The sequence below is a fragment of the Chlorocebus sabaeus genome, chromosome 16 (genome assembly GCF_047675955.1).
Source record: "Chlorocebus sabaeus isolate Y175 chromosome 16, mChlSab1.0.hap1, whole genome shotgun sequence".
NCBI lineage: Eukaryota > Metazoa > Chordata > Mammalia > Primates > Cercopithecidae > Chlorocebus > Chlorocebus sabaeus.
The window spans coordinates 34386363-34409438 of NC_132919.1; the positions used below are offsets into that span (position 1 = coordinate 34386363).

General features: G+C 44.6%; 1 protein-coding gene and 1 long non-coding RNA gene across 2 annotated transcripts in view; one reads left to right on the plus strand and one right to left on the minus strand.

The window, feature by feature from the left end:
- Nucleotides 1–1729: 1729 nt before the first annotated feature.
- Nucleotides 1730–23076, minus strand: part of LOC140708764 (uncharacterized) — a 41835-nt gene continuing 20488 nt past the window's right edge. Inside the window, exon 2 of the long non-coding RNA XR_012088972.1 lies at nucleotides 1730–4287. This is a non-coding gene — a long non-coding RNA (uncharacterized lncRNA). The remainder of the gene's footprint in view (nucleotides 4288–23076) is intronic.
- LOC103242764 (C-C motif chemokine 4) lies at nucleotides 7878–9688 on the plus strand. The gene is made up of 3 exons (XM_073005553.1): nucleotides 7878–8046; nucleotides 8605–8719; nucleotides 9312–9688. Exons 1-3 carry the CDS (start codon nucleotides 7971–7973, stop codon nucleotides 9397–9399), a joined length of 279 nt encoding a protein of 92 aa, XP_072861654.1. The 5' UTR covers nucleotides 7878–7970; the 3' UTR covers nucleotides 9400–9688.

Sequence of the window (23076 nt, forward strand, 5' to 3'; positions counted from 1 at the left end):
TGATCTGTCTGCTTCGGCCTCCCAAAGTGTTGGGATTGATTACAGGTGTGAGCCACCACACCTGGCCTAGTTTTGTCTCTTTTTAATCTATCTCACCATACAGCATCCAATATAATTTTGCTAAAGCTCAAATCGGTCTCAGTTTCTCTCCTTTTAACATCTTGCAAACATTCTGCATCACTTCTGGCATGAAATGGAAGCTTCTCTGTAACCTGATCCCTGTCTACCTCTTTGGCCTCGTGGCTTGCCACGCTGAGACTTCCTGAAAACCAAGACTCTGCCTATTTGCACTACCTGTGATTCCTTAAATGTGCGGTTCTCTTCCCTGATTTTAATGAAGGAGGTGTTGACTTGGTAAAGCATAATTTCTCCTTCTTATAAACCACAAGGCAGAGTGTAATACTACAAAAGTGGGCACACCCCATGACAGCTGCAGGGATTAATATTTAGAACAATTAAGGAAAAACACTATGTCATTCCCCAAATTTCTTTTCTTTTTCCTTTTTTTTTAAACGGAGTCTCACTGCGTCGCCCAGGCTGCAGTGCAGTGGCGTGATCTTGGTTCACTGCAACCTCCAGTCCCACCTACGCCTCCCCCTGGGTTCAAGTGATTCTCCCACCTCAGCCTCCTGAGTAGCGGGGGTTACAGGCATGCACCACTATGCCTGGCTAATTTTTGTATTTTTAGTAGAGACAGGGTTTCACCATGTTGTCCAGGCTGGTCTTGAACTCCTGACCTCAAGTGATCCACCCGCCTCGGCCTCTCAAAGTGCTGGGATTATAGGCATGCGCCACCAAGGCTGTCCTGTAATTCCCCAAATTTTCTAAGGAAAACAGGAAATCTATGGATCTTACTGTTCAAAGGCATGCAAAATGCAAAACAGAAAAGACATTTTACATTAGAATAACAGAAACTTTGGCTGTTATGCTTTTAACATATATTTATAATACAGCACACTTCCCTTTTCTGATTTATTCATGCTCTAGAGCCAGACGTCTTGGCTTCAGCTTCAAATCTGTTGTGTGTCAGCTGTGTGTTTTTCCATAGGTTACATACCTCTCTGTGCTTCAGTTTCCTCGTGTGTGAAAGGGGATAGCTATAGCACTGACCTCAGAGGGCCACTGTGAGGATTAAATGCATTAATATCTATGAGAGGCAGAGAACATTACTGGTTCACAGTAAGTGCTGTGTTAAGTGCTATCTACTATTATTACTATTACCATTTTATTATTATTGAAATATTTCAATATGTCCATTTTACATCAAAAACAAGTGCAGGTCTCTTGTTCTTTGCCTGCATACCCCTGTCCCTGTCTTTGCCTGGCTAATCTCAGTTCAACCTGTAATAAAGAAAAGTTAGAGCAATGTAAATGGACTGATGTGAATAGTAGAGTGATTAAATACTTTTGGTATATCTATACAATAAAATATGCATATATTCATGCCATTTTTGAGTAATATTTAAGTTTGTAAAGACACAGAAGAAGATTAAGTAACAATAAGAATACTAGTTCATGAAAGAATATTAAGTACCAATAATAAAATATGAAACTAGGTACAGAATGATAGGGCAATTTTAATTTTCTTATTTATGCCTCCCTATATTTTCTCAATTTTGTACAATGACTATGTATATTTTCTATAAAAGAAAACCAAACTAATATAATTTTTTTTTTTTTTTTGAGACAGTGTCTCGCTCTGTCACCCAGGCCGGAGTGCAGTGGCACGATCTCGACTCCCTGCAATCTCCACCTCCCAGATTCAAGAGATTCTCATGCCTCAGCCTCCTGAGCAGCTGGGACTACAGGCGTACGCCACCACACCAAACTAAGTTTTTGTGTTTTTAGTAAAGACGGGGTTTCACTCTGTTGGCCAGGCTGTTTTCAAACTCCTGACCCCATATGATCCACCCACCTCGGCCTCCCAAAGTGCTGGGGTTATAGACATGAGCCACCATGCCTGGCCTATAAATTTTTTTTTCAGAAAAAAAATTCAGGTCTCACATTTTTTGGAAGCCTTCCTTAACACTTCACTACCACCATCTAAAGTGCATACCCTCACCCTCGGACACAATGCCTGTCACACAGTAGCTACTCAATAAAGCTTTACTGATTATGTTCATCTCTTGCTGGAGTATTCCCTGCGACCTGCATGGAAAGAGGCCAGAAACAATTGGAAGGAAGATGCTTCACAAGGAATACTGAAAGTTTTCTTGATCTCACGACTGCTGGTGAGGCTTTACCCCTCTCTCAGGAATTTAACATCTCCTGAAGTTGCTGACCTCTACCTTTCACAACTAAGAGCAGGCTGTGGCAGGTGACCAAGGTCCATTTCCACAGTAAGAAGAGCGGGGCCGGCCAGCTCCGTAGTCAGAGTGTGACAGTCACTGATGAGCTGCTCCAACCAGCTCATTGTCCTACGAATTTCATCCTGAAGAATTCTGCACTCGGGATAATTGTGTACTTGTTTCTTCAATTCACAATTCAGCTTCTGCTCCCATTTCCTCCAAAGTGACTTGGACACCATATTGACAAAACCACAGGATTTGCCTCTTGGTTTATTATCTTGGCAAATGACCCTATGTTCCAGCTCCCCTTGGCTTTCCAGTCTCCACATTTGCCCTCCAGGGCTTCTCTAGGTCTACCCATCCCACCTTTTAGAGGCTACCTCTTGACCCCAACACCCAGTGGTCTCCTCAGCACTCTAGGAGAGGCCAGCATGTCCAGATTGACTGAGTCTGTTGTGATCAGAGATTGCCTCTACGTGTAATCTCAGAGGGTCACACCTGTAGAGCGACTCTGGTCATCTCTGAACTGGGAGTTGAAGACCCTGGGTCTTGACATGCATCCTGTGTGATCTTGATCAGGTCTTTCTACTTCTCTAGGTTTTCCTTTCCTAATCTATTCAGTGGCAAAACAGATTGGGATCAGGTAAAACTACAGGCCATGGATATGCTGAGGAAAATGAAAAAATACCAGGACATTTTCAAGGTCATGTTACTGCTATGGCTGCTGGGCCTGCCTGCAGACTGGGAAGTTGAGGATAACACGACAAGACAAATGTAAAAATGCCCAGAATGGAGTTATGAATATAGCGGTGGTCGAGCATGTGGAGGTGGAAACCTCTAAATGACCACAAGTGAGGGGGAAAGAAGGGCTTCCCTGCTCAGGGGTGAGGGGGTAGCCCCCTGAATGGAGCTCCCTGGAACCATGGATGACCCTTGCTGTCACTTCTTGCAACCCTGAGCTACAAAGAATTGAGTCCAAGAATAGTATCCGTTATGATAAAACTGCTGGATGTGTGGGTTGAGCGTGGGGGAGAAGGGGAAGTACCAGACTATCAGGGCTAAGAAATCACCTTTTGGGTGGAACGTCAGAACACCCAGTTCACTCATACTCGGTTTACTTATTTGGCTATATAAGGGTTCACATCTTGAGTCCATATTACTCATCGCATCCCCTCCATGGAGATAAGCATAACACAGTTTCTGCATCAAGGAGCTCACTTTCCAGTTGGGGAAGCAACCACAAGAATAGACCAATATGTGATAGGTAGTAAGAAGGAAGTAGTTCAGGAGAATGTAGCAGCACAGGGAAGGACACAGGATTTACTTGGGAAAGAGGTCAGGGAAGTTTCTCTAGAGAACATGAGCATCTTTTTTGTCGTGTATTCGAGAGTTATTTGTTATCATCGTTTATTGGCTCCCCTTGGCTTTCCAGTCTCCACATTTGTCCTCCAGGTGTTCCAAATGGCACCAGTGCCTAAATCTCGGGGTGGGGGGAGTTAATCTTGGGGTGGCTAAACAAAATGATACAAGTCCTTTTTACTCTCAGTGTGGACTTCCACTGGGTGCAGACACAGTATTGTTGTTAGGATCTTCACGAAGACCCCTCAGAACCTTTTACCTCCATGAGCCAAAGATCAGATCAAGGCTAGGAAACAAAAGTCAACAGACAAACTCATTGTATGGCTCAATGGTGACTAATCACCCATTTTATCAATCATTGTTCTCCTGAAACCCAGAACAGGCATCCTCCTAACCCCTCCACCCTGCTCATTCAGACAGCTGCTCTAGTGGGGATTGAGACTTAACTTGGAGCTACTCATCTACAGCTGATAGACAGCCTTCAACATCCTTCAGGCTTCCTGACACTTTGTTTCTTCCTCTGACATGACACTTAGCTTATTCCACCTCGTGGCATAGTTATTTCTGTCACTGTCAATGCCATCTCTAGACATGGAACTCTTCGAAGGCAGGGATGGGGCTTCGTTCAGCTCTGTCTGCCCTGAAAAACAGCAGATGGTTAGTACATTGGGTTGAATCAAAATGTCATAGATAACAAAGTCTGTGTGAATCCAGAGAACATGAGACACATTCTGTTTCTCTTAAAGTAAGGTCCTTGATGCATGAAGATGAAACTGCACCAACTAGGAAAGGCCAGGAGAGGTACCAACACATGTGCTACCAGGGAACACGGAACATTGCAGCTGGGGGCAAGGGTCTTGGAGACGATCAGAACATTTGAAGCAAGAGCTGTTCAAAGAAAAGGGGGAGAGAACAGAGGAGAGAAGTGCAGCTTGTGTGTGCGGGTGGGGGAGTGAGGGAGAATGCTGAGGTAGGATGACCTTGTACTTTATGTAATGACCCTGAAGTACCCCAGGATGCTGCTCCAACCTCTCCTATGGCTCCCAGATGCTGTAGGTCCCTTTTTTTCCTTAATTTGTATTTTAGGTTCAGAGGTGCATGTGTAGGTTTGTTATATAGGTAAATTGTGTGTTGTGGGGGTTTGGTGTACAGATTATTTTATCACCCAGGTAATAAGCATAGTACTCAATAGGTTTTTTTTTTTTTTTTTTTAACCTTCACCCTCCTCCCACCCTTCACCCTTAAGTAGGCCCTGGTACCTGCTGTTCCCTTCTTTGTGTCCATGTGTACTCAATGTTTAGCATCCACTTATAAGTGAGAACATGCAGTATTTGGTTTTCTGTTCCTGTGTTAGTTCACTTAGAATAATGGCCTCCAGCTCCATCCATGTTGCTGCAAACGGCATGATCTTGTTCTTTTTTTTTTTTTTTTTATGACAGAAGTATTCCATGGCACATATATATACACCACATTTTCTTTATCCAGTCTTCCATCAATGGGCATTTAGGTTGACTCCATGTCTTTGCTATTGTGAATAGTGTTGCAATTAACATACATGTGCACATGTCTTTACGGTAGAATGATTTATATTCCTTTGGGTATATACCCAGTAATGGGATTGCTGAGTTGAATGGTAGTTCGGTTTTAAGTTCTTTGAGAAATTGCCAAACTGCTTTCCACAATGGCTAAACTAATTTACATTCCCACCAGCAGTGTTCCTTTTCTCCACAACCTCACCAACATCTGTTATTTTTTGACTTTTTAAAATAGCCGTCCTGACTGGTTTGAGATGGTATCTTCTTGTGGTTTTGATTTGCATTTCTCTAATGTTTAGTGGTGTTGAGCGTTTTTTGTATGTTTCTTGGCCACATATGTATGTCTTCTTTTGAAATATGTCTGTTTATGTTCAATGCCCACTTTTTAATGGAGTTGCTTGTTTTTGCTTGTACATTTGTTTAAATTCCCTATAGATTCTGGATATTATTTGTCAGATGCATAGTTTGTAAATATTTTCTCCCATTCTGTAGGTTATCTCTTTACTCTGCTGATAGTTTCTTTTGCTGTGCAGAAGCTCTTTAGTTTAATTAGATCTCATTTGTTAGTTTTTGGTTTTGTTGTGATTTATTTTTGGCATCTTCATCATGAAATCTCTGCCAGATCCTATGCACAGAATGGTATTGTCTAGGTTATCTTACAGGTTGTCATATTTTTATAGTTTTATAGTTTAGGTTTTACATTTAAGTCTTTAATCCATTATGAGTTGATTTTTATACATGGGGTAAGGAAGGGGTCTAGTTTCAATCTTTTTGTACAGCTAGCAAGTTATCCCAGTACCATTTATTGAATGGGAAGCCCTCTCCCTATTGCTTGTTTTTGTTAACTTTGTCAAAGATTGGATGGTTGCAAGTATGCAGCATTATTTCTGAGCTCTTTATTTTGTTCTATTGGTCTATGTGTCTGTTTTTGTACCGATGCCATGCTGTTTTGGTTACTGTAGCACTGTAGTATAGTTTGAAGTCATGGCTCCCTCTTTTTATTCTTCTTTTTTCTTTCTCAGAGAAGAGCACGTAACAATGTGGGGTTAGGGTTGAGCAGACGGGTTAGAGTAGTAGAGCTAAAGGCAGATAGAGATCTTGATCCAATTATCTTCATTTCCTTCATTTGTCCAACTTTGCACACTCCTATATGCAGGGCCTTTGTAAGCTTCACCTTCTGTACAGGTGCCCAGCAACTGTCAAACTAGCCAGGGCTTAACATGAGCACAGGCATTCCCTATGGACTGACTCGGACACACCCACATCCTCAGATTACACATTTTGTCTGTAACACGGATAAACTCATTACTAGGTATACAATTCTGTTTTGTTTTGTTTTGCTTTGCTTTGTTTGAGTCAGGGTCTCATTCTGTCATCCAAGCTGGAGTGCAGTGGGACAATCACCACTTACTGCAGCCTGGACTTTCCTGGGCTCAGGTGATCCTCCCACCTCAGCCTCCTGAGCAGCTGGGGCTACGGGTGTGCATCACCACTCCCAGCCAAATTTTTTCTTTTTTTTGTAATTTTTTGTAGAGACAGGGTTTCACCATGTTGCCCAGGCTGGTCTCGATCTTCTCGGCTGAAGTACTCTGCCTGCCTTGACCTCCCAAAGTGCTGGGATTACAGGTGTGAGGCCCTGCACCCAGCTCAATCCTGTTTTTATACTAGAAGAACATTCTCTATCTGGGTCTTCCAAACTTGATTCTTACTGGTTTATTTGTCCTGTTCTTTTATTGGTCCAGGAAAATATCCTGAACTGTTTATTTCTCCTCTGTTCCCTCCTTGTTCTAGGACAGACTAGCTCTCTCTCTTTCCTGAATTAAGTCCGAATACAATCGGTCTTTGAGTGTGGAATAGCTCCTAGCTGTCTATCAGTCAACGGTTTCTCTTTGTGGTCACACTCTATGTTTATTCTGGAGACTATAGCATGTAAAGAAAATGGACTTGGGAGTCAGATGAATCTTGATTCAAATCTTGGTAGTGCCATTCATCAGCTGTGTGGCATTGAGTGCATCAGTGGACCACTCTCTAATCCTCAATTGTCTTATCTGTAAAATGAGATTACACACCCCTGCCCAGGGTTATGGTAGGATTAGATATAATATGTGTAAGACAGCTTCCCAGTGCCTGATACAAGGTAATTGTCCAATAAGAAGTTACAAATGTTCCTGAGTCACCCTTCTGGGTTCCTCTGCACATCCAATGCTGGACTCTTCATGACCAAGGAAACATATGGGGCACAAAAGTCAGTGGCACTCAGCTCAGCAGAAGAGGCACAGGAAGGGGATGGGGGGGTCCTGGCTCCCCCTTTGTCCTGGGGGCCAGGCTTGTGGCCAGCCTGGAAAGACGGACATGAACCCTCCAGCATCCGAGGGTGCCAACCACCAAGAGCAGCACAGTTCTTGTCTACAAGCCACTTGTAGCAGGTGTGAACATTTCATCTTTCCTCTGGGGGTTGCAACTCTCTCCCCAGTCTCGGTCATTGTCTTTGGTTGTACCACTTCCCTTTTATTCTCGCCTGAACCTCCCTCATCTTTGCTCTATGATGACATCGCCCTGGGGAAGAGAAGCTGAGAGGAACTCCTCACTCAGCTAGCTTCAGGAGCCATGACATCATCTGTACCACGGAAATTCCGCTCACCCTCCTGAGCCCCCACATTTGTCCCAGGTCTCAGAGTCTCTATAAAGAGAGATTCCCAACTCAGTATCAGCACAGGACACAGTTGGGTTCTGAAGCTTCTGAGTTCTGTAGCCTCACCTCTGAGAAAACCTCTCTTCCACCAACACCATGAAGCTGTGCGTGACTGTCCTGTCTCTCCTTGCGCTAGTAGCTGCCTTCTGCTCTCCAGCACTCTCAGCACCAAGTAAGTCTACTTTCGCAGCTGCTATTTCCAGAGTCAAGGTGTAGGCAGAATCTTTTATTCTAGTTGTGGCTGCTCAAACAGTGGGATCTGGGGATGGGACAAAAGGCAGCTAGGAAGATGGCCACGAAGTCTGTAGAGTCTAGTAGATATTCAATAACATTGAAGTTCCTATTTTCTGAAGAATTTGCAACCAGCAGAGGAAAAGGATGGGCTGGAAGTCAGACTGTTGAACTGGTTCTGCCTCTAATTACTTGTTCAAGCAAGCCCTGTCCCTCTCTGTGCCTTGGTTTCCCCATCTCCCCATCTGTCACATGAAGGAGATGCGATGTGTTCTGAGACTGAATCCAGTTCCACCCTTCTAGATGTCTTTCTTGTTCTTCTCTGAAGATCCATTATTCAGAATAAGACTCCTGCTCAGGTTAGGTGGGAATGGATACAAGGGACCTTCTTTGGGGTTCTGGTAGCTCTACAAGGATGCTCAATGAAGACGCAAAGTTAGAAGCCAACATAAACAACTCCCATGTGCAGTGTTGATCTCACCCTGGCCTTTCCTTTCAGTGGGCTCAGACCCTCCCACCTCCTGCTGCTTTTCTTACACCGTGAGGAAGCTTCCTCGCAACTTTGTGGTAGATTACTACGAGACCAGCAGCCTCTGCTCCCAGCCAGCTGTGGTGTGAGTATCAACCCCTGGGCTGCTCTGGGAGGCAAGAGGGAGGGCTGGATTTTAAAAGGGGGCCTGTTTTGGGGAGGGGGTGATTGAGCAGTGGGGAGGCAGTTCTCAGGGCTGAAGGCTTCCGTGAGAGCAGTGAGGACACAGGTCATGAACTCATTTTTCAAGTGCTGAAGGCGGCTGAGTGGGAGCCGAGAGAGAAGGGGGTTCCTGGGGAGGAAGTTATCCAGAGGACAGGAAAGCAGGGGAAGTTGGACAGGTCACATGAGATAGGGACCAATTTCTTAAACCGTGCTAGAAAGACCTGTGGAAAAGTCACTGCCAGGCTGGTAGGGGATGGGGACATCTGTTCATATTGATTGCAATGCCCATTGGTTCCTAATCTGGGCAATCCCTGGGGCCCACAGCTAAATGCAGTGAGTGGAAGTTATAGGGAGTCTGGTTCCAGCGCTGCCCCAGGAAGGATCCCATGCACCAGAGCTGCCCACATGGACCACGGTCAGGCAGAGGAAGGTGCCTACCCCAGGCAAGGGATAAAGCCAGATGACCTCAAAGGTCTCATGGGATTCTCATCTGTCCATTCCTTGTTCTACAGATTCCAGACCAAAAGAGGGAAACAAGTCTGCGCTGACCCCAGTGAGACCTGGGTCCAGGAGTATGTTAATGACCTGGAACTGAACTGAGCTGCTCAGAGACAGGAAGTCTTCAGGGAAGGTCACCTGAGCCTGGATGCTTCTCTATGAGACGCATCTTCTCCACACTCAGGACTCCTCTCCGCAGTTCCTGTCCCTTCTCTTAATTTAATCTATGTGCTGTGTTATTGTATTAGGTGTTATTTCCATTATTTATATTTGTTTAGCCAAAGGATAAGTGTCCCCTGTGGGGATGGTCCACTGTCACTGTTTCTCTGCTGTTGCAAATACATGGATAACACCGTTAATTCCATGTGTTTTCATAATAAAACTTTAAAATAAAACACAGACAGTTACTTTGTGATTTTAATTTGATTTGGGGGTAAAAGGAATTGCCTGGTACCATTGGGAGGGACAAACTACAGTTTCCCAAAACAGTAAGAATGAGCAATTGCTGAGTCCTTAATATGAGCTCTGGGCTGAGCACTCTTCATACATGCTCTCACTGCGTACTTTCAATGAGGCTTTTCACATCCTTATGAAGTAGGGACTGTTGTCCCCAGTTTCACAGTTAAGGAAACAGAGGCACAGAGAGGTGAAGTGACTTGTTGAGGCTCATAGGTCTGCTTGGAGAGTGTCATGAAAGAATGCCCCAAAAAAGGAGCTTATCATTTCAACATCTTGAGGGGAAGTTGTAAACAGGGGAAGCAGCACAGCAAAGAGGGAAGAAGAGTGAGAAAAGTGACTTCATCCTCTTATTATCAGCATAACATTGGGAAAGTCATCTTGCCTTATTAGATCTCAGTGTTCACACCTGTAAAATGAGGATAATATTAAACACTTCGAAGGGCTGTTATAAGGTGATGTGTAAAGCACCCATCATAGGACTAGGCACCTGGAAGTTTCTCTCCTTCCCTCTCTGAGCTTCAGCCTTTTCACTTAAAATGGACCCAGCAATTATCAGGATCATGATGAGGATTAGATTAGTTAGTTGACAGATCAGCACTCTAAAGCCCAAGCTACTGTGAAGTATTGTCATGAGGACAGAAGGATGGAGGTCTGGTTTTGTTTGGAAGTATTGCAGGAGTAACCTAAAGCCACTTCTACTTAATTATCCTTCAATCAGAACTGCCTATTCCATGGGTCAGAGACAACACGGCTCCGAAACAGAATTACATGCACAATAAAGCCTGATCCTCAGGACATAGACTCGTGGTCTACTAAAGCTAAAAGGAAACTTTAGACCATCTGGTCTAAGCCTCTCATTTTATGGAAACTGAGGGCCAAGACCTGGAAGTAACATGCCACATGCCACTCAGCGAGTACATAGCAGAGCAGGACCCTGGCCAGTGCCAGCTCCCAGGCTCGGGCCCTTTCCTGCACACCTTCCCTAGTGACACCCTCTGTGGTCCTCAAAAGGGAGACCGGTTGAGTAAGGACATAGCAGAGACTACCTCGAAAATCCTTTGAGTGTTCTTAGTCCTATGCAAAAGCAGAAGTGGGGCCCTGTACTTCTCTGGGGAAAACAGACACAATTCCCTTTGTGTCCTGCCCTTAGTCACCCCTGTCATTCCAGAGCCCCAGTGGAATCCTCCTTCAGATTCTGCTGGGACTGAGAGAAGGAGGTTAGGGGGCAGAGCTCATCCAAAACAGGTGTGAGAAGAGGCTAACAGCAAAGAATGTGCCTGGCCGTAGTTTCTGCTTTCATTTGCCTAGATCTGAGCTGTCTAATATGTTAGCCACTGGCAAAGTGGCTACTTACATTTGCATTACATTTAATTAAAATGAAATAAAATTTAAAATTCAGTTTCTGAGTCGCATTAGTCACATTTCAAGCGGTCAGTAGCCCCACGTGGCTAGTTCCCATGTTGGACAACATGGATTATGGAGTTTCTATCCATCATCACAGAAAGTTCTGCTGGAGAGCACACTCCCAGAATGTTCTCAGAACCTAAAGAAAGTGAAGGGAGGAGGAGTTGGGATGACCTGTAAGATTAGGGTGTGGATTTGGAGAAAAATACACAATTCTATTACAAGGGGACGGGATGGGAGAGAGAATGGATGACCCAGGCCAGAGACAAGGTATAGATCACTGTGGTAGCTGAATAATGGTCCCCAAGACATCCACATCCTATTCCCCAGAACCTGTCAATGTCCCTTTTATAGCAAGATGGACTTTGGAGATATGATCAAGTTAAGAATCTTGAGATGAGTGGTTGCCTTGAATTACCTGATCAGGCCCTAAATGTAGTTGTAAGTGTCCTTATAAGAGGGAGGAAGAGAAAAATGTGGCAATAGCGGAGAAGGTAGCAATGTGACAACAGAAGCAAGATGCTATGCTGCTGGCTTGGAAGATGGAGGAAGAGGCCAGGAGCCAAGAGGTGTTAGGATGCAGCTCTAGAAGCTGGAAAAGGCAAGGAAGTGGTTCCCCCACTAGAGCCTCCAGAGGGAGTGCGGCCCAGGGAAACTAGTTTCAGACTTCTCACCTCCAGAACTTTAAGAGAATAAATACGTGGTTATAAGATGCTAACTGTGTGGTAATTTTTTTTTGCAGCAGTAGGAAACAAATACAACCACCAACTGACGCATCACCAATAGTGAGCCCCAATAGCTCAGTGTGGCAGGAAAGGGAACATTCTAGAGGGTGAGCCAAACTTCCCTGCAGGAGGGACCCAGGGTGAAAGGGACACACCTCAAGATGAACTATAATGAGGAGAGGCGTCCCAAGGGGAGATCTGCTTCAGCAACTGAGTTCTGGGACTGAGGCGTGACCCAGGATCCAAGACCTTTAGGAAGCATGCCTCTTCTTGAGACACCTAGGGTGCTCTGAGGGGTCCTGGATTCCTATCTGGGAGAGTCCATCCTCTCATCTGTCAGATGCAGCCCAGAGCAGAGCCATGACCTGTCTCTGGTTCGTCGTTAGTGAGCAGGCAGGGCTAGGGCCAGAATCAAGGTCTCCTCCCTCACGATGGAGTCCCTTTCCCACTCAGCAAATGGGAAGGGAGGAGCTCAGCTCCACAGAGGCAGGACCACCAGGGAAGGCTGCAGGAGCCTGGGCAGCCTCATGAAGAAATGCTTCACCAGGAATTACAAACGGCAGCACGGAATCCTCGAAGTGGGGCAATGTGGGACTTCACCTGTTGCACAATATGAGACTGTTTTTCCCTGTCTCCTCTTTTCATAAAACTTCCTTTTCTCACCCTGGGCCCAGAGATCTGGAATCTGCTCATTTGACGTTCCAGTTGAGGTTTCTCCAGGTTTCTGGGTGGGGGCAAAAGCCAGAACAGACAAAGCAGGACACTCAATAGGAACTATGGATTATGGAGCAATCTCTAGACATCTGACCTGTCTTCCTGCTCCTTGCAGTGCCCGCCTCCCCCAGCTCACTCTCCAGATGGGAGTCCATTTCCTTATGTACATGTTCCTTTAGGACATGTTCATGCAAACATGTCCTTATCCCCCATCCCACCTCAACCTGGAACCCTCCATCGTGCTCCCATTGACACAGGCATTTTCCTCCAAGGAGGCCAGGAGCCGAGCAAGCCGAGGCAGGGACCAGTTCGAGACCAGTCTGGGCAAACATAACAAGACCCTGACCCTATGAAAAATGTCAACATAAGCTGGGTGAGGTGGCACATGTCTGTAGTCCCAGCTACTTGGGGGGTTGAGGCTGGAGGATCGCTTGAGCTCCGGAGGCAGAAGTTACAGACAGCTGAGATGATGTGACTGCACTCCAGCCTGGGCGCTAGAGCAAAATCCTGTCTCAAAAACTAAAAAATAATAATCAAAAAAATACAAATAAAAAACAATGCAGTATAACAACGATCTACATTTACATTTATTAATAGCATTTACATTGTTTATGTATTCTAAGTAATCTGGAGATTAAAGTATATGGGAGGATGTGCATAGGTTATGGGCAAATAATATGCTATTTTATATCAGAGCCTTGAGCATCTGTAGATTTTGGAAGCCATGAGAATTCCTAGAACCAATTCCCTGTGGATATCAAGAGATGGCTCTATATGATAAGTGTGTAAAATATATATGTTCAGAAGGAATCAGAAAATCAAAATTAATGTTTTTCAGGGAAGATGGGCTTGATGAGACTTGATGGAGGATGGTCTGGGAGACTCTCCCCTTCTATGGAAACATTCCCCACTGGGAGACCAGCACAGCTGCAGGGAAATCATTTCTTCATGCTGTGTTAGCTGCTTCTAAATCTCAGGACCCTACGTCCCTGGGCTCCTCAAGCAGATGTTTGTTATTTCCAGTGACTCCTGACTTATTTCCTTAGGGGGTCCTCTCTTCCTTCTGCTAGGGACTTGAAAGGGAAAAGAGCCAGCATTTACCAAGCTCCTTAAAGCACCAGGAGCTATACTGCTTTGAGCTTCATATATAACCTTTTTTAATCCTTGCAAAATCTCAGGTACAGTGGCATGTGTCTGTAGTTCCAGTTACATGGGAGACTGAGGCAGGAAGATTGCTTGAGCAGGTCAAAACTCCCATGCTGATTAGTAGTGGGATCGTGCCTGTGAATAGGCACTGCATTCCCACCTGGGAAACATAGTGAGACCCTGTCTCTGGAAACAAAAACAAAAACAAAAACAAAAATCTAAGGTAGATATTATTATTCCCATTTTAAAGATGAGAAAATCAAGGCTCTGAGAGGTCAAGAGGTAGATCCACAGTGTGAGGACACTGGTTTTGTTTTATCCTAATTCATAATCCCTGCAGACATATTTGATTTATTAGCTCTTCTTTTCTATAACCTGCCTAAACAGGTCTACCTTGGAATAGCAAGCCTCTTTCGCTTCCATCCTGCCTTTCTAGATCTCCTTGATTTTGGGAGGTTGGTAGAGCTTGTCTTGTTCTCCCCCTTCATTTCCTGAAAAGAGTGAATCCCTGAATCTTTCAAGTTGACTGTAGAGGAAGTTATTACATCTATGACTCCAGATGAAGCCTGCAGATTCAAGGCCGTAACCACCCATTAGAACTTCTGACAGATGAGCATCCACCAAGGAGTTTGATATCATGCACTTAATGGTTTTAAAATTAATAATTTTTGAATAGATAACAGTAGACATTATATACAATTCAAATGGCATAAAAAGACAGCCAACCAGAAAGTAAATCTCCCTCCTAGCTCTGTCACCCAAATATCTGTTACCCAGGGTAATATCTGTGTGACCTAGGTAAATTTCCACACCACTTTAACTCTGCTTACCTTCAGAAAACAGGATGCCTGAGGTCAAAAGTTCCCCCTCGGGACCAACAGACTAAGACTGCTGGGGTCTAAGATGGCAGCTTGCTTGACTTCTGATGAGCCTGTAACTTCATTATAATCTGATTTCCATGCTAAATGACACTCCCACCACCACCATGACAATTGACAATCTCCACGACAACAACTGGAAGAAACCATAAAAGGACCAAAAGAAAGCCAGGAACTCCAATTCCAAGAAGCTCTTCACCCATTCTCAGAAAATACATGAATATTCCTCCCCTGCTTTTAATGCCCAAACCCTTCATTAAATATGTCCTATTATCTGTGATTTTCCGGCTCTCTGAGCTAAGAAGTTGATTTGTGAGCCATGCTCCTGCTTCTCAGTTCCGTGGCTGTGATGTTAATCAATGTCAACTAGACTGGATTGAGGGATATAAAGTATTAATCCTGGGTGTGTCTGTGGGTGTTGCCAAAGGAGATTAACATTTGAGTCAGTGGGCTGGGGAAGGCAGATCCACACTTAATCTGGTGGACACAATCTAATCAGCTTCCAGTGAATATAAAGCAGCCAGAAAAACATGAAAAGGAGAGGTGGGCCTAGCTTCCCAGCCTACATCTTTCTCTGGTGCTGAATGCTTCCTTGTGATTGTGTAAGTTAACATTTAATAAATATCTCCTATGAGTTCTGTCCCTCTAAGAGAACCCTGATTAATACAGATTTTGTTACCAGGAGTGGTTCTAGAGAAACAGAATATTAAGGATGGAGTTCTTTCGTTGGTTTTGTGGTTTCTGGAATTGGCTGCTTAATATGGTTAGATCCCAAAATGCTAAGGACACTACTTCTAATAGTATGGAGAACACTGATAGTCCTTGGTGTGAACTGTTTAGAGAGTTAAGCAAAATAAATGCATTTGACACTCCTGATTCACCGCTTGTGAGAGGCAAGGAGTTTAGTGACTCTATACATAATACTTTTGACCCTATGTGGAGAACGAAGGAATATAATGAAGCTAGTTAGTTGCTCCTAAGTTCAGTAGACAAAGTGATGAAAGAAAATGAACTCAGAGATTCTGTCTCCCAGCTTCAGAAGCAGATACTAAGCCTCAAATCTGCTAAGATTGCCATGAGTGAGAGTCTTATCTCCTGTACAGAAAGAGCTGAAATTGTAGAAAAACACAGAAGCTTTTATCATGCAAGTGGCTGACCTGCAACAAAAGGTGCACATACAGCCTCACCAGGTGTCTACTGTTAAAGTGAGGGCATTGATTGGAAAAGAATGGGACCCTGCAACTTGGAATGGGGACATGTGGGAGGACCCTGATGAAGCTGGGGACACGGAGTTTGTGAACTCTGATGAACCTCTTTTGCCAGAAGGAACAGCTTCCCCATCCCCAGTAGTGGCAACATCCCCTCCTCGACCCATGTTTCCATCAGCCTTTTCTCCTTTGTCTGAGGAGATAAACCCTGTGCTGCCTGAGGCAACAGGGATGGCCTCCCCTGACACAGTTGCCAGGCAAAATAAGGTTGATTCCCATCAGGAGCCACACCTAACACACCTATTTGCTGGTCCACTACATTGATGACAGTCTAGACCTGTAACTAGACTAAAGTCTGGTCCATTACACTGATGACAGTCTAGACATGTAACAAAAGTCCCAGTGGGCCCCTGGAGGTGAGGTTGAGAGTGTGACCCATGAGGAGGTGTATGTCACTTCAAAAGAACTGTTTCAGTTCTCTAACTTATAAAAACAGTAATCTGCAGAACAGGCATGGGAATGGATATTAAGGGTATGGGATAATGGTGGAAGGAACATAGAGTTGAATCAGGCTGAATTTATTGATTTGGGCCCACTAAGTAGGGACTCTGCATTTAATGTTGCAGCTTGGGGAGTTAAAAAAAGATTCTAATAGTTTATTTGCTCAGTTAGCTGAAATATGGATTAAAAGATGGCCCACCAGGAGTGAGCTGGAAATTCCTGATCTCTCTTGGTTTAACGTAGAGGAAGGGATCCAAAGGCTTAGGGAGATGGGAATGGTGGAGTGGATTAGTCACTTTAGACCTACTCATCCCAGTGGGAAGGGTCCAGAAGATACACCTTTGACCAATGCCTTGAGAAATAGATTTGTGAGCGCAGCACCAGTATATTTGAAGGGCCCTGTGATTGTTCTTCTCTGTATGTCAGAGATAACAGTGGGAACTGCAGTCACTCAACTACAAAATTTAAATACAATGGGAATAATTGGATCCCAAGGTGGCAGGGGCCAGTGACAGCACTTGACTGTCAAAGGCAAGGTGAGCATAGATACTGTAATGGATAGCAGAGGCAAAGTGGCAATCAGAATAGTCTGACTCGTGTAGAGCTCTGGCATTGGCTAATTAATCATGGTGTTCCTAGAAGTGAAATTGACAGGAAGCCTACTGCATTCCTACTTAAATTATACAAACAAAGAACTTCCAGGTAGAATGGACAAAAGACTAATTTGAATAATAAAAACAGAGAATCACGGCCCCTTAATCAATTTCCAGAATTGAGCCAGTTTAGAGGTTGAAGCGGAGGCTGAGTCCCCTTGAGGAAAGACTCCACTACATTACCGACAATTTATGCAGTGAATCTTTCTCCCACCCTTCCCCAAGGAGACCTCTGGCCTTTCACCAGGGTAACTGTGCTTTGGGGAAGGAGAAATGATCATACATTTTGGGGACTTCTGGACACTGGCTCTGATTTGGTGTTGATTCCAGGGGACCCAAAATGTGACTGTGGTCTCCAGTTAAAGTAAGGGCTTATGGAGGTCAAGTAATTAATGGAGTTTTAGCTCAGGTTCAACTTACAGTGGGTCCAGTCGGTCTCTGGACTCATCCTGTTTTCCCTGTGCCAGAATGCATAATTTGCATAAACATACTTAGCAGCTGGCAGAACCCCTACACTGGCTCCCTGACTGGTAGGGTGAGGGCTATTATGGTGGGAAAGGCCAAATGGAAGTCATTAGAGCTGACTCTACCTAGAAAAATAGTAAATCAACAACAATACCACATCCCTGGAGGAACTGCAATCAGTGCCACCATCAAGGACTAGAAGAATGCAGGGGTAGTGATTCCCACAACATCTCCATTTAAGCCTCCCATTTGGCCTGTGTGGAAGACAGATGTGGTTTCATTGCTTGAGCAAATTAACATACCTCCTGGTGCCTGGTATGCACCAACTGATTGGCAAATGCCTTTTTCTCCCTTCCCGTCCATAAGGCCCACCAGAAGCAATTTGTCTTCAGCTGGCAAGGCCAACAATATACCTTTACTGTCCTACCTCAGGAGTATATCAATTCTCTGGCTTTGTGTCATAAACTTATTCAGAGAGACCTTGATCACTTTTGGCTTCCAAAAGATATCACACTGGTTCATTACAATGATGACGTTATGATGATTGGATCCAGTGAGCAAGAAGTAACAAACACACTGGACTTATTGGTAAGACATTTGCATGCCAGAGGATGGGAAATAAATCGGACTAAAATTCAGGGAACTCTGTCTCAGTAAAATTTCTGGGGGTTCAGTGGTGTGGGGCCTGTTGAGATATTCCTTCTAAGGTCAAGGATAAGTTGTTGCATTTGGCCCCTCCTACAGCCAAGAAAAAGGTACAATGCCTGGTGGGCCTACTTGGATTTTGGAGGCAACACATTCTGCATTTGGGTGTGTTACTCTGGGCCATTTATTGAGTGACCCAAAAGGCAGCCAGTTCTGAATGGGGTCCAGAACAGGAGAAGGCTCTGCAATAGGTCCAGGCTGCTGTGCAAGCTGCTCTGCCACTTGGGCCATATGACACAATAAATCTAATGATACTTGAGATGTCAGTGGCAGATAAAGAGGATGTTTGGAGCCTTTGGCAGGCTCCCATAGGCGAATCACTGCAGAGGCCTCTAGGATTTTGGAGCAAGGCCCTGCCATCTTCTTCACATAACTACTCTCATTTTGAGAGGCAGCTCTTGGCCTGTTACTGGATTTTGATGGAAACTGAACATTTGACTATGGGTCATCAAGTCACCATGTGACCTGAACTGCCTATCATGAACTGGGTGTTTTCTGACCCATCTGAACATAAAGTGGGCCATGCACAGCAGCATTCCATCATCAAATGGAAGTGGTATATATGTGATCAGGCTCGAGCAGGTCCTGAAGGCCAAGTAAGTTACACAAGGACATGGCTCAAATGCCCATGGTCTCCACTCATGCCACCTGCCTTCTCTCCCCTAGCCTGCACTGATGGGCCTATGATCAGTTGCAGAGGAAGAGAAGACTAGGGCCAGGTTCACAGATGTTTCTGCACAATACGCAGGCACCACCAGAAAGTGGACAGCTGCAGCACTACAGCCTCTTTCTAGGATATCCCTGAAGGACAGCGGTGAAGGGAAATGTTCTCAGTGGGCAGAACTTCGAACAGTGCACTTTGGGTGAAAGGATAAATGGTCAGGTGTGTGATTATATACTGATTCATGGGCTGTAACCAGTGGCTCGGCTGGGTGGTCAGAGACTTGGAAGAAGCATGATTGGAAAATTGGTGACAAATAAATTTGGGGAAGAAGTATGTAGATAGACCTCTCTGAGTGGTCAAAAACTGTGAAGATATTTGTATCCCATGTGAGTGCTCACCAACGGGTGATGTCAGCGGAAGAGGGAGTTTAATAATCAAGTGGATAGGATGAGCTGTAATGTGGACACCCCCAGCCTCTTTCCCCAGCCATCCCTGTCACCACCCAATGGGCCCATGAACAAAGTGGCCATGGTGGCAGGGATGGAGGTTACACATAGGCTCAGCAAGATGGACTTCCACTCACCAAGACTGACCTGGCTATGGCCACTGCTGAGTGCCCAATTTGCCAGCAACAGAGACCAACACTGAGCCCTCGATATGGCACCATTCCTCGGGGTGATCAGCCAGCCACCTGGTGGCAGGTTGATTATATTGGACCTCTTCCATCATGGAAAGGGCAGAGGTTTGTCCTCACTGGAATAGGCACTTCCTCCTGATATGGGTTTTCCTATCCTGTATGCAATGCTTCTGCCAAGACTACCATCAATGGACTCACAAAATGCCTTATCCACCGTCATGGCATTTCACACAGCATTGCCTCTGACCAGGGCACTCACTTTGCAGTTAACAAAGTGTGGCAGTGGGCTCATGCTCATGGAATTCACTGGTCTTACCATGTTCCCCATCATCCTGAAGCAGCTGGACTGATAGAATGGTGGAATGGCCTTTTGGAGTCACAATGACAATGCCAACTAGTTCACAACACTTTGCAGGGTTGGGGCAAAGTTCTCCAGAAGGCCGTGTATGCTCTGAATCAGCCTCCAATATATGGTACTGTTTCTCCTGCAGCCAGGATTCACGGGTCCAGGAATCAAGGGGTGGAAGTGGAAGTGGCACCACTCACCATCAACCCTACTGATCCACTAGCAAAATTTTTGCTTCCTGTTCCCACAACATTCCATTCTGCCGGCCTAGAGGTCTTAGTTCCAGAGGGAGGAACACTGCCACCAGGAGATATGATGATTCCATTAAATTGGAAGTTAAGATTGCCACCGGGACACTTTGGGCTCCTCCTACCTTTCAGTCAACAGGCTAAGAAGGGAGTTACAGTGTTGGCTGAGGTGATTGACCCAGACTAACAAGATGAAATCAGACTACTACTCCACAACAGAGGTAAGAAGGAGCATGCATGGAATACAGGAGATCCATTGGGCGTCTGTTAGTATTACCATGCCCTGTGATTAACGTCAATGGGGAACTACAACAGCCCAATCCAGGCAAGACAACAAATGACTCAGACCCTTCAGAAATGAAGGTTTGAGTCACTCCACTGGAAAAACAAAAACAAAAACAAGACCTACTGAGGTGCTTGCTGAAATCAAAGGGAATACAGAATGGGGAGTAGAAGAAGGTAGTCATCAATACCAGCTACGACCACATGACCAGCTGCAGAAAGGAGGACTGTAACTGTCATGAGCATTTCCTCCTCCTTTTGTTAAAAACATGTTTGTGCATGTCTAGACTTCTACTAAGAAAAAACTTCATTTTATTTCCTTTATTATGTGATGTAAGATTTGTTGGCTTCATATCAGCATTTAAGTATTGTTCACTTTATGTAATAGTATTTGGGTTGGGGATTGGTGCCTTTCCAGTTGTACAAAGGATAGTTGTATTATGTAACATGTAATTATGACCTCACTACTCTCTTTATTTGAAGATTATGTATGATCTCAGGAGATGTGTATAGATTCAAGTTGACAAGGGGTGGACTTGTGATGGTTAATACTGTCAAATTGATTGGATTGAGGGGCACAAAGTATTGATCCCGGGTGTGTCTGTGGGTGTTGCCAAAATAAACTAATATTTGAGTCAGTGGGCTGGGGAAGGCAGATCCACCCTTAATCTGGTGGGTACAATCTAATCAGCTTCCAGTGAATATAAAGCAGGCAGAATAATGTGAAAACGAGAGATAGACCTAGCCTCCCAGACTACATCTTTCTCCCATGCTGGATGTTTCCGGCCTTCAAACATCGGACTCCAAGTTCTTCAGTTTGGGGACTCGGACTGGCCCTCCTTGCTCCTCAGCTTGCAGACAGCCAATTGTGGGACCTTGTGATCGTGTAAGTTAATACTTAACAAATTCCCTTTATATCTATCTATCTATCTATCTATCTATCTATCTATCTATCTATCTCTTTATCTATCTGTCAATCATCCATCTATCCTATTGGTTCTGTCCCTCTAAGAGAACCCTGACTAATACAGTGGCCATGGAATAATGTCTGCACTACTTGACACTCGCTTTTGGTTTTGTATATTGGCTTCACAGCACTGAACAGGGAAAGACTCCATTTGTATGGGGACCAACTTTGTTGTATCATATCCAGTTTCCTTTCCTAGAAGCAATGAATAATTGCTACTACTCTTTTATGAATGCATCTGGAGATTCCCCAGCCTTTTAGAAGTGTCAGAGAAGGGAACAGCAAATGCGATAATAGGGACTGCCCAAATGATCAGGGCCTTAGGTTTCTAGCCTTTATCCTGAAAGTACTTTAGTCCTCTCCTCCTACAGGCCTAGATTTATAAAGCTCTTGACAGTTATGCTCTGGGACAAATTGAATTCTGACATAAAACACTTTATTGAGATTTGAAAATGCTACCTTCTCTCCCCTTTACTCTGTTCCCTAAACAAGAGGTTGCTGGAAACATCCTTGGTAAGTTTCATAAGACTGTCTGTTTCATGTGATGCTTATAAAATTCATAGTCAATGACTTTGCTGCGCAAAAAAAGTAACTTTATTTTCTTCATAATTAAACTTAGCTTTTCAATCTCAATTTCTCTTGGTGGCAGAAATTTAATCTGACCAACAAGGTAAACAAAGTTTCTTGCTGTTTTTTTTTGTTTTTTCCAATTGAGAATCTTCCATCCCCCATTCTTCTTCCTCTTCTCTCCTCCAGTCCTTCCCAGGGCCCCTCTGCATTCTGGAGGGCTGGAGTGTGATTGAGCTGTCAGGGGATGCAGGATTCTCACTCATGATGGACCTTGACCCCTAATAGCCACTGATGAGGTGCATTTCAACCTTTCTGGTCCCTGCCGGGTCACTTGTCCTGCCATGTCCTCCTGGGTCAGGGCTGTGACTCTGTCCCGTGTCCCACCCTAAGCTACTCTGAGCCTACCAGGCCAGGGGCTTCTTGGAAAAATTGGTGGTGTTCCTGGGCACACCTCCCTCCTGCCCCCTTGTACCTACAGTCCTGCTTCTTCCCAGGCAGGATGGCGTCCTATTGGGGTCATTCTCAGATGTCCAGCTTTCTGGCTCACATCTTTCACTTTATTCTCCCATGAATGTCTATCTGATTTTCTCTCAGTATGTGGGAAGCTGGCTCTTACAAATTATCATTAATTTAAAAAAATGCTTATATTACTAACAGTATTATCCCTATCTCCAGTTTCTTTGGGGGTTTAACCTTAGGAGCACCTTCTCCCTCCCACACTCAGATCCTTTTCTCTCAAAAAGTCCAGATCCTGAAATGCACTTTTGAACGATTGTGTCTGTTATGAGTAAAAAACAGAAAAAAACAAAAAAAAAGGTACTGAGGAACTCAACTGGGTTGTTTATTTAAACTCTATCCACCCCCCCTGCAGGCAGTGAGCGTGGATGTTGATTGCCGGCAAAACAGGGGAGTGGGAGTGAAGGCTAGAAAGCCAGGGACGGGGGACACTTGTGCTGCCGGGAGGTTCTCTGAGCAATGATGTTGCTTGTGTTAAATTCACATTCACCTCCAGAATGGGTTTCTGGGAAAGGCTTTTATTGGGTGTCATTAGTAATAACGTCAAAGGTGGCGGGGAGGTGGGGGAACCTTCCCTTGTTAGAAATCAAATCAAGAAACCATCTCTGGGGAATAGTAAGAGCTGTGTTCTTTCTAATGTGATATGAAAGTCCTGAATATTTGCTATTGCTTTTACAGAAATGACTAATTC

What these genes read in the sequence shown, in the direction of transcription:
- LOC103242764 (XM_073005553.1), top strand. Translation starts at nt 7,971, where the DNA reads ATGAAGCTGTGCGTGACTGTCCTGTCTCTCCTTGCGCTAGTAGCTGCC. An exon ending in TCCAGCACTCTCAGCACCAA is followed by an intron (nt 8,047 to 8,604) that starts GTAAGTCTACTT and finishes CTTTCCTTTCAG; the next exon opens with TGGGCTCAGACCCTCCCACC. An exon ending in TGCTCCCAGCCAGCTGTGGT is followed by an intron (nt 8,720 to 9,311) that starts GTGAGTATCAAC and finishes CTTGTTCTACAG; the next exon opens with ATTCCAGACCAAAAGAGGGA.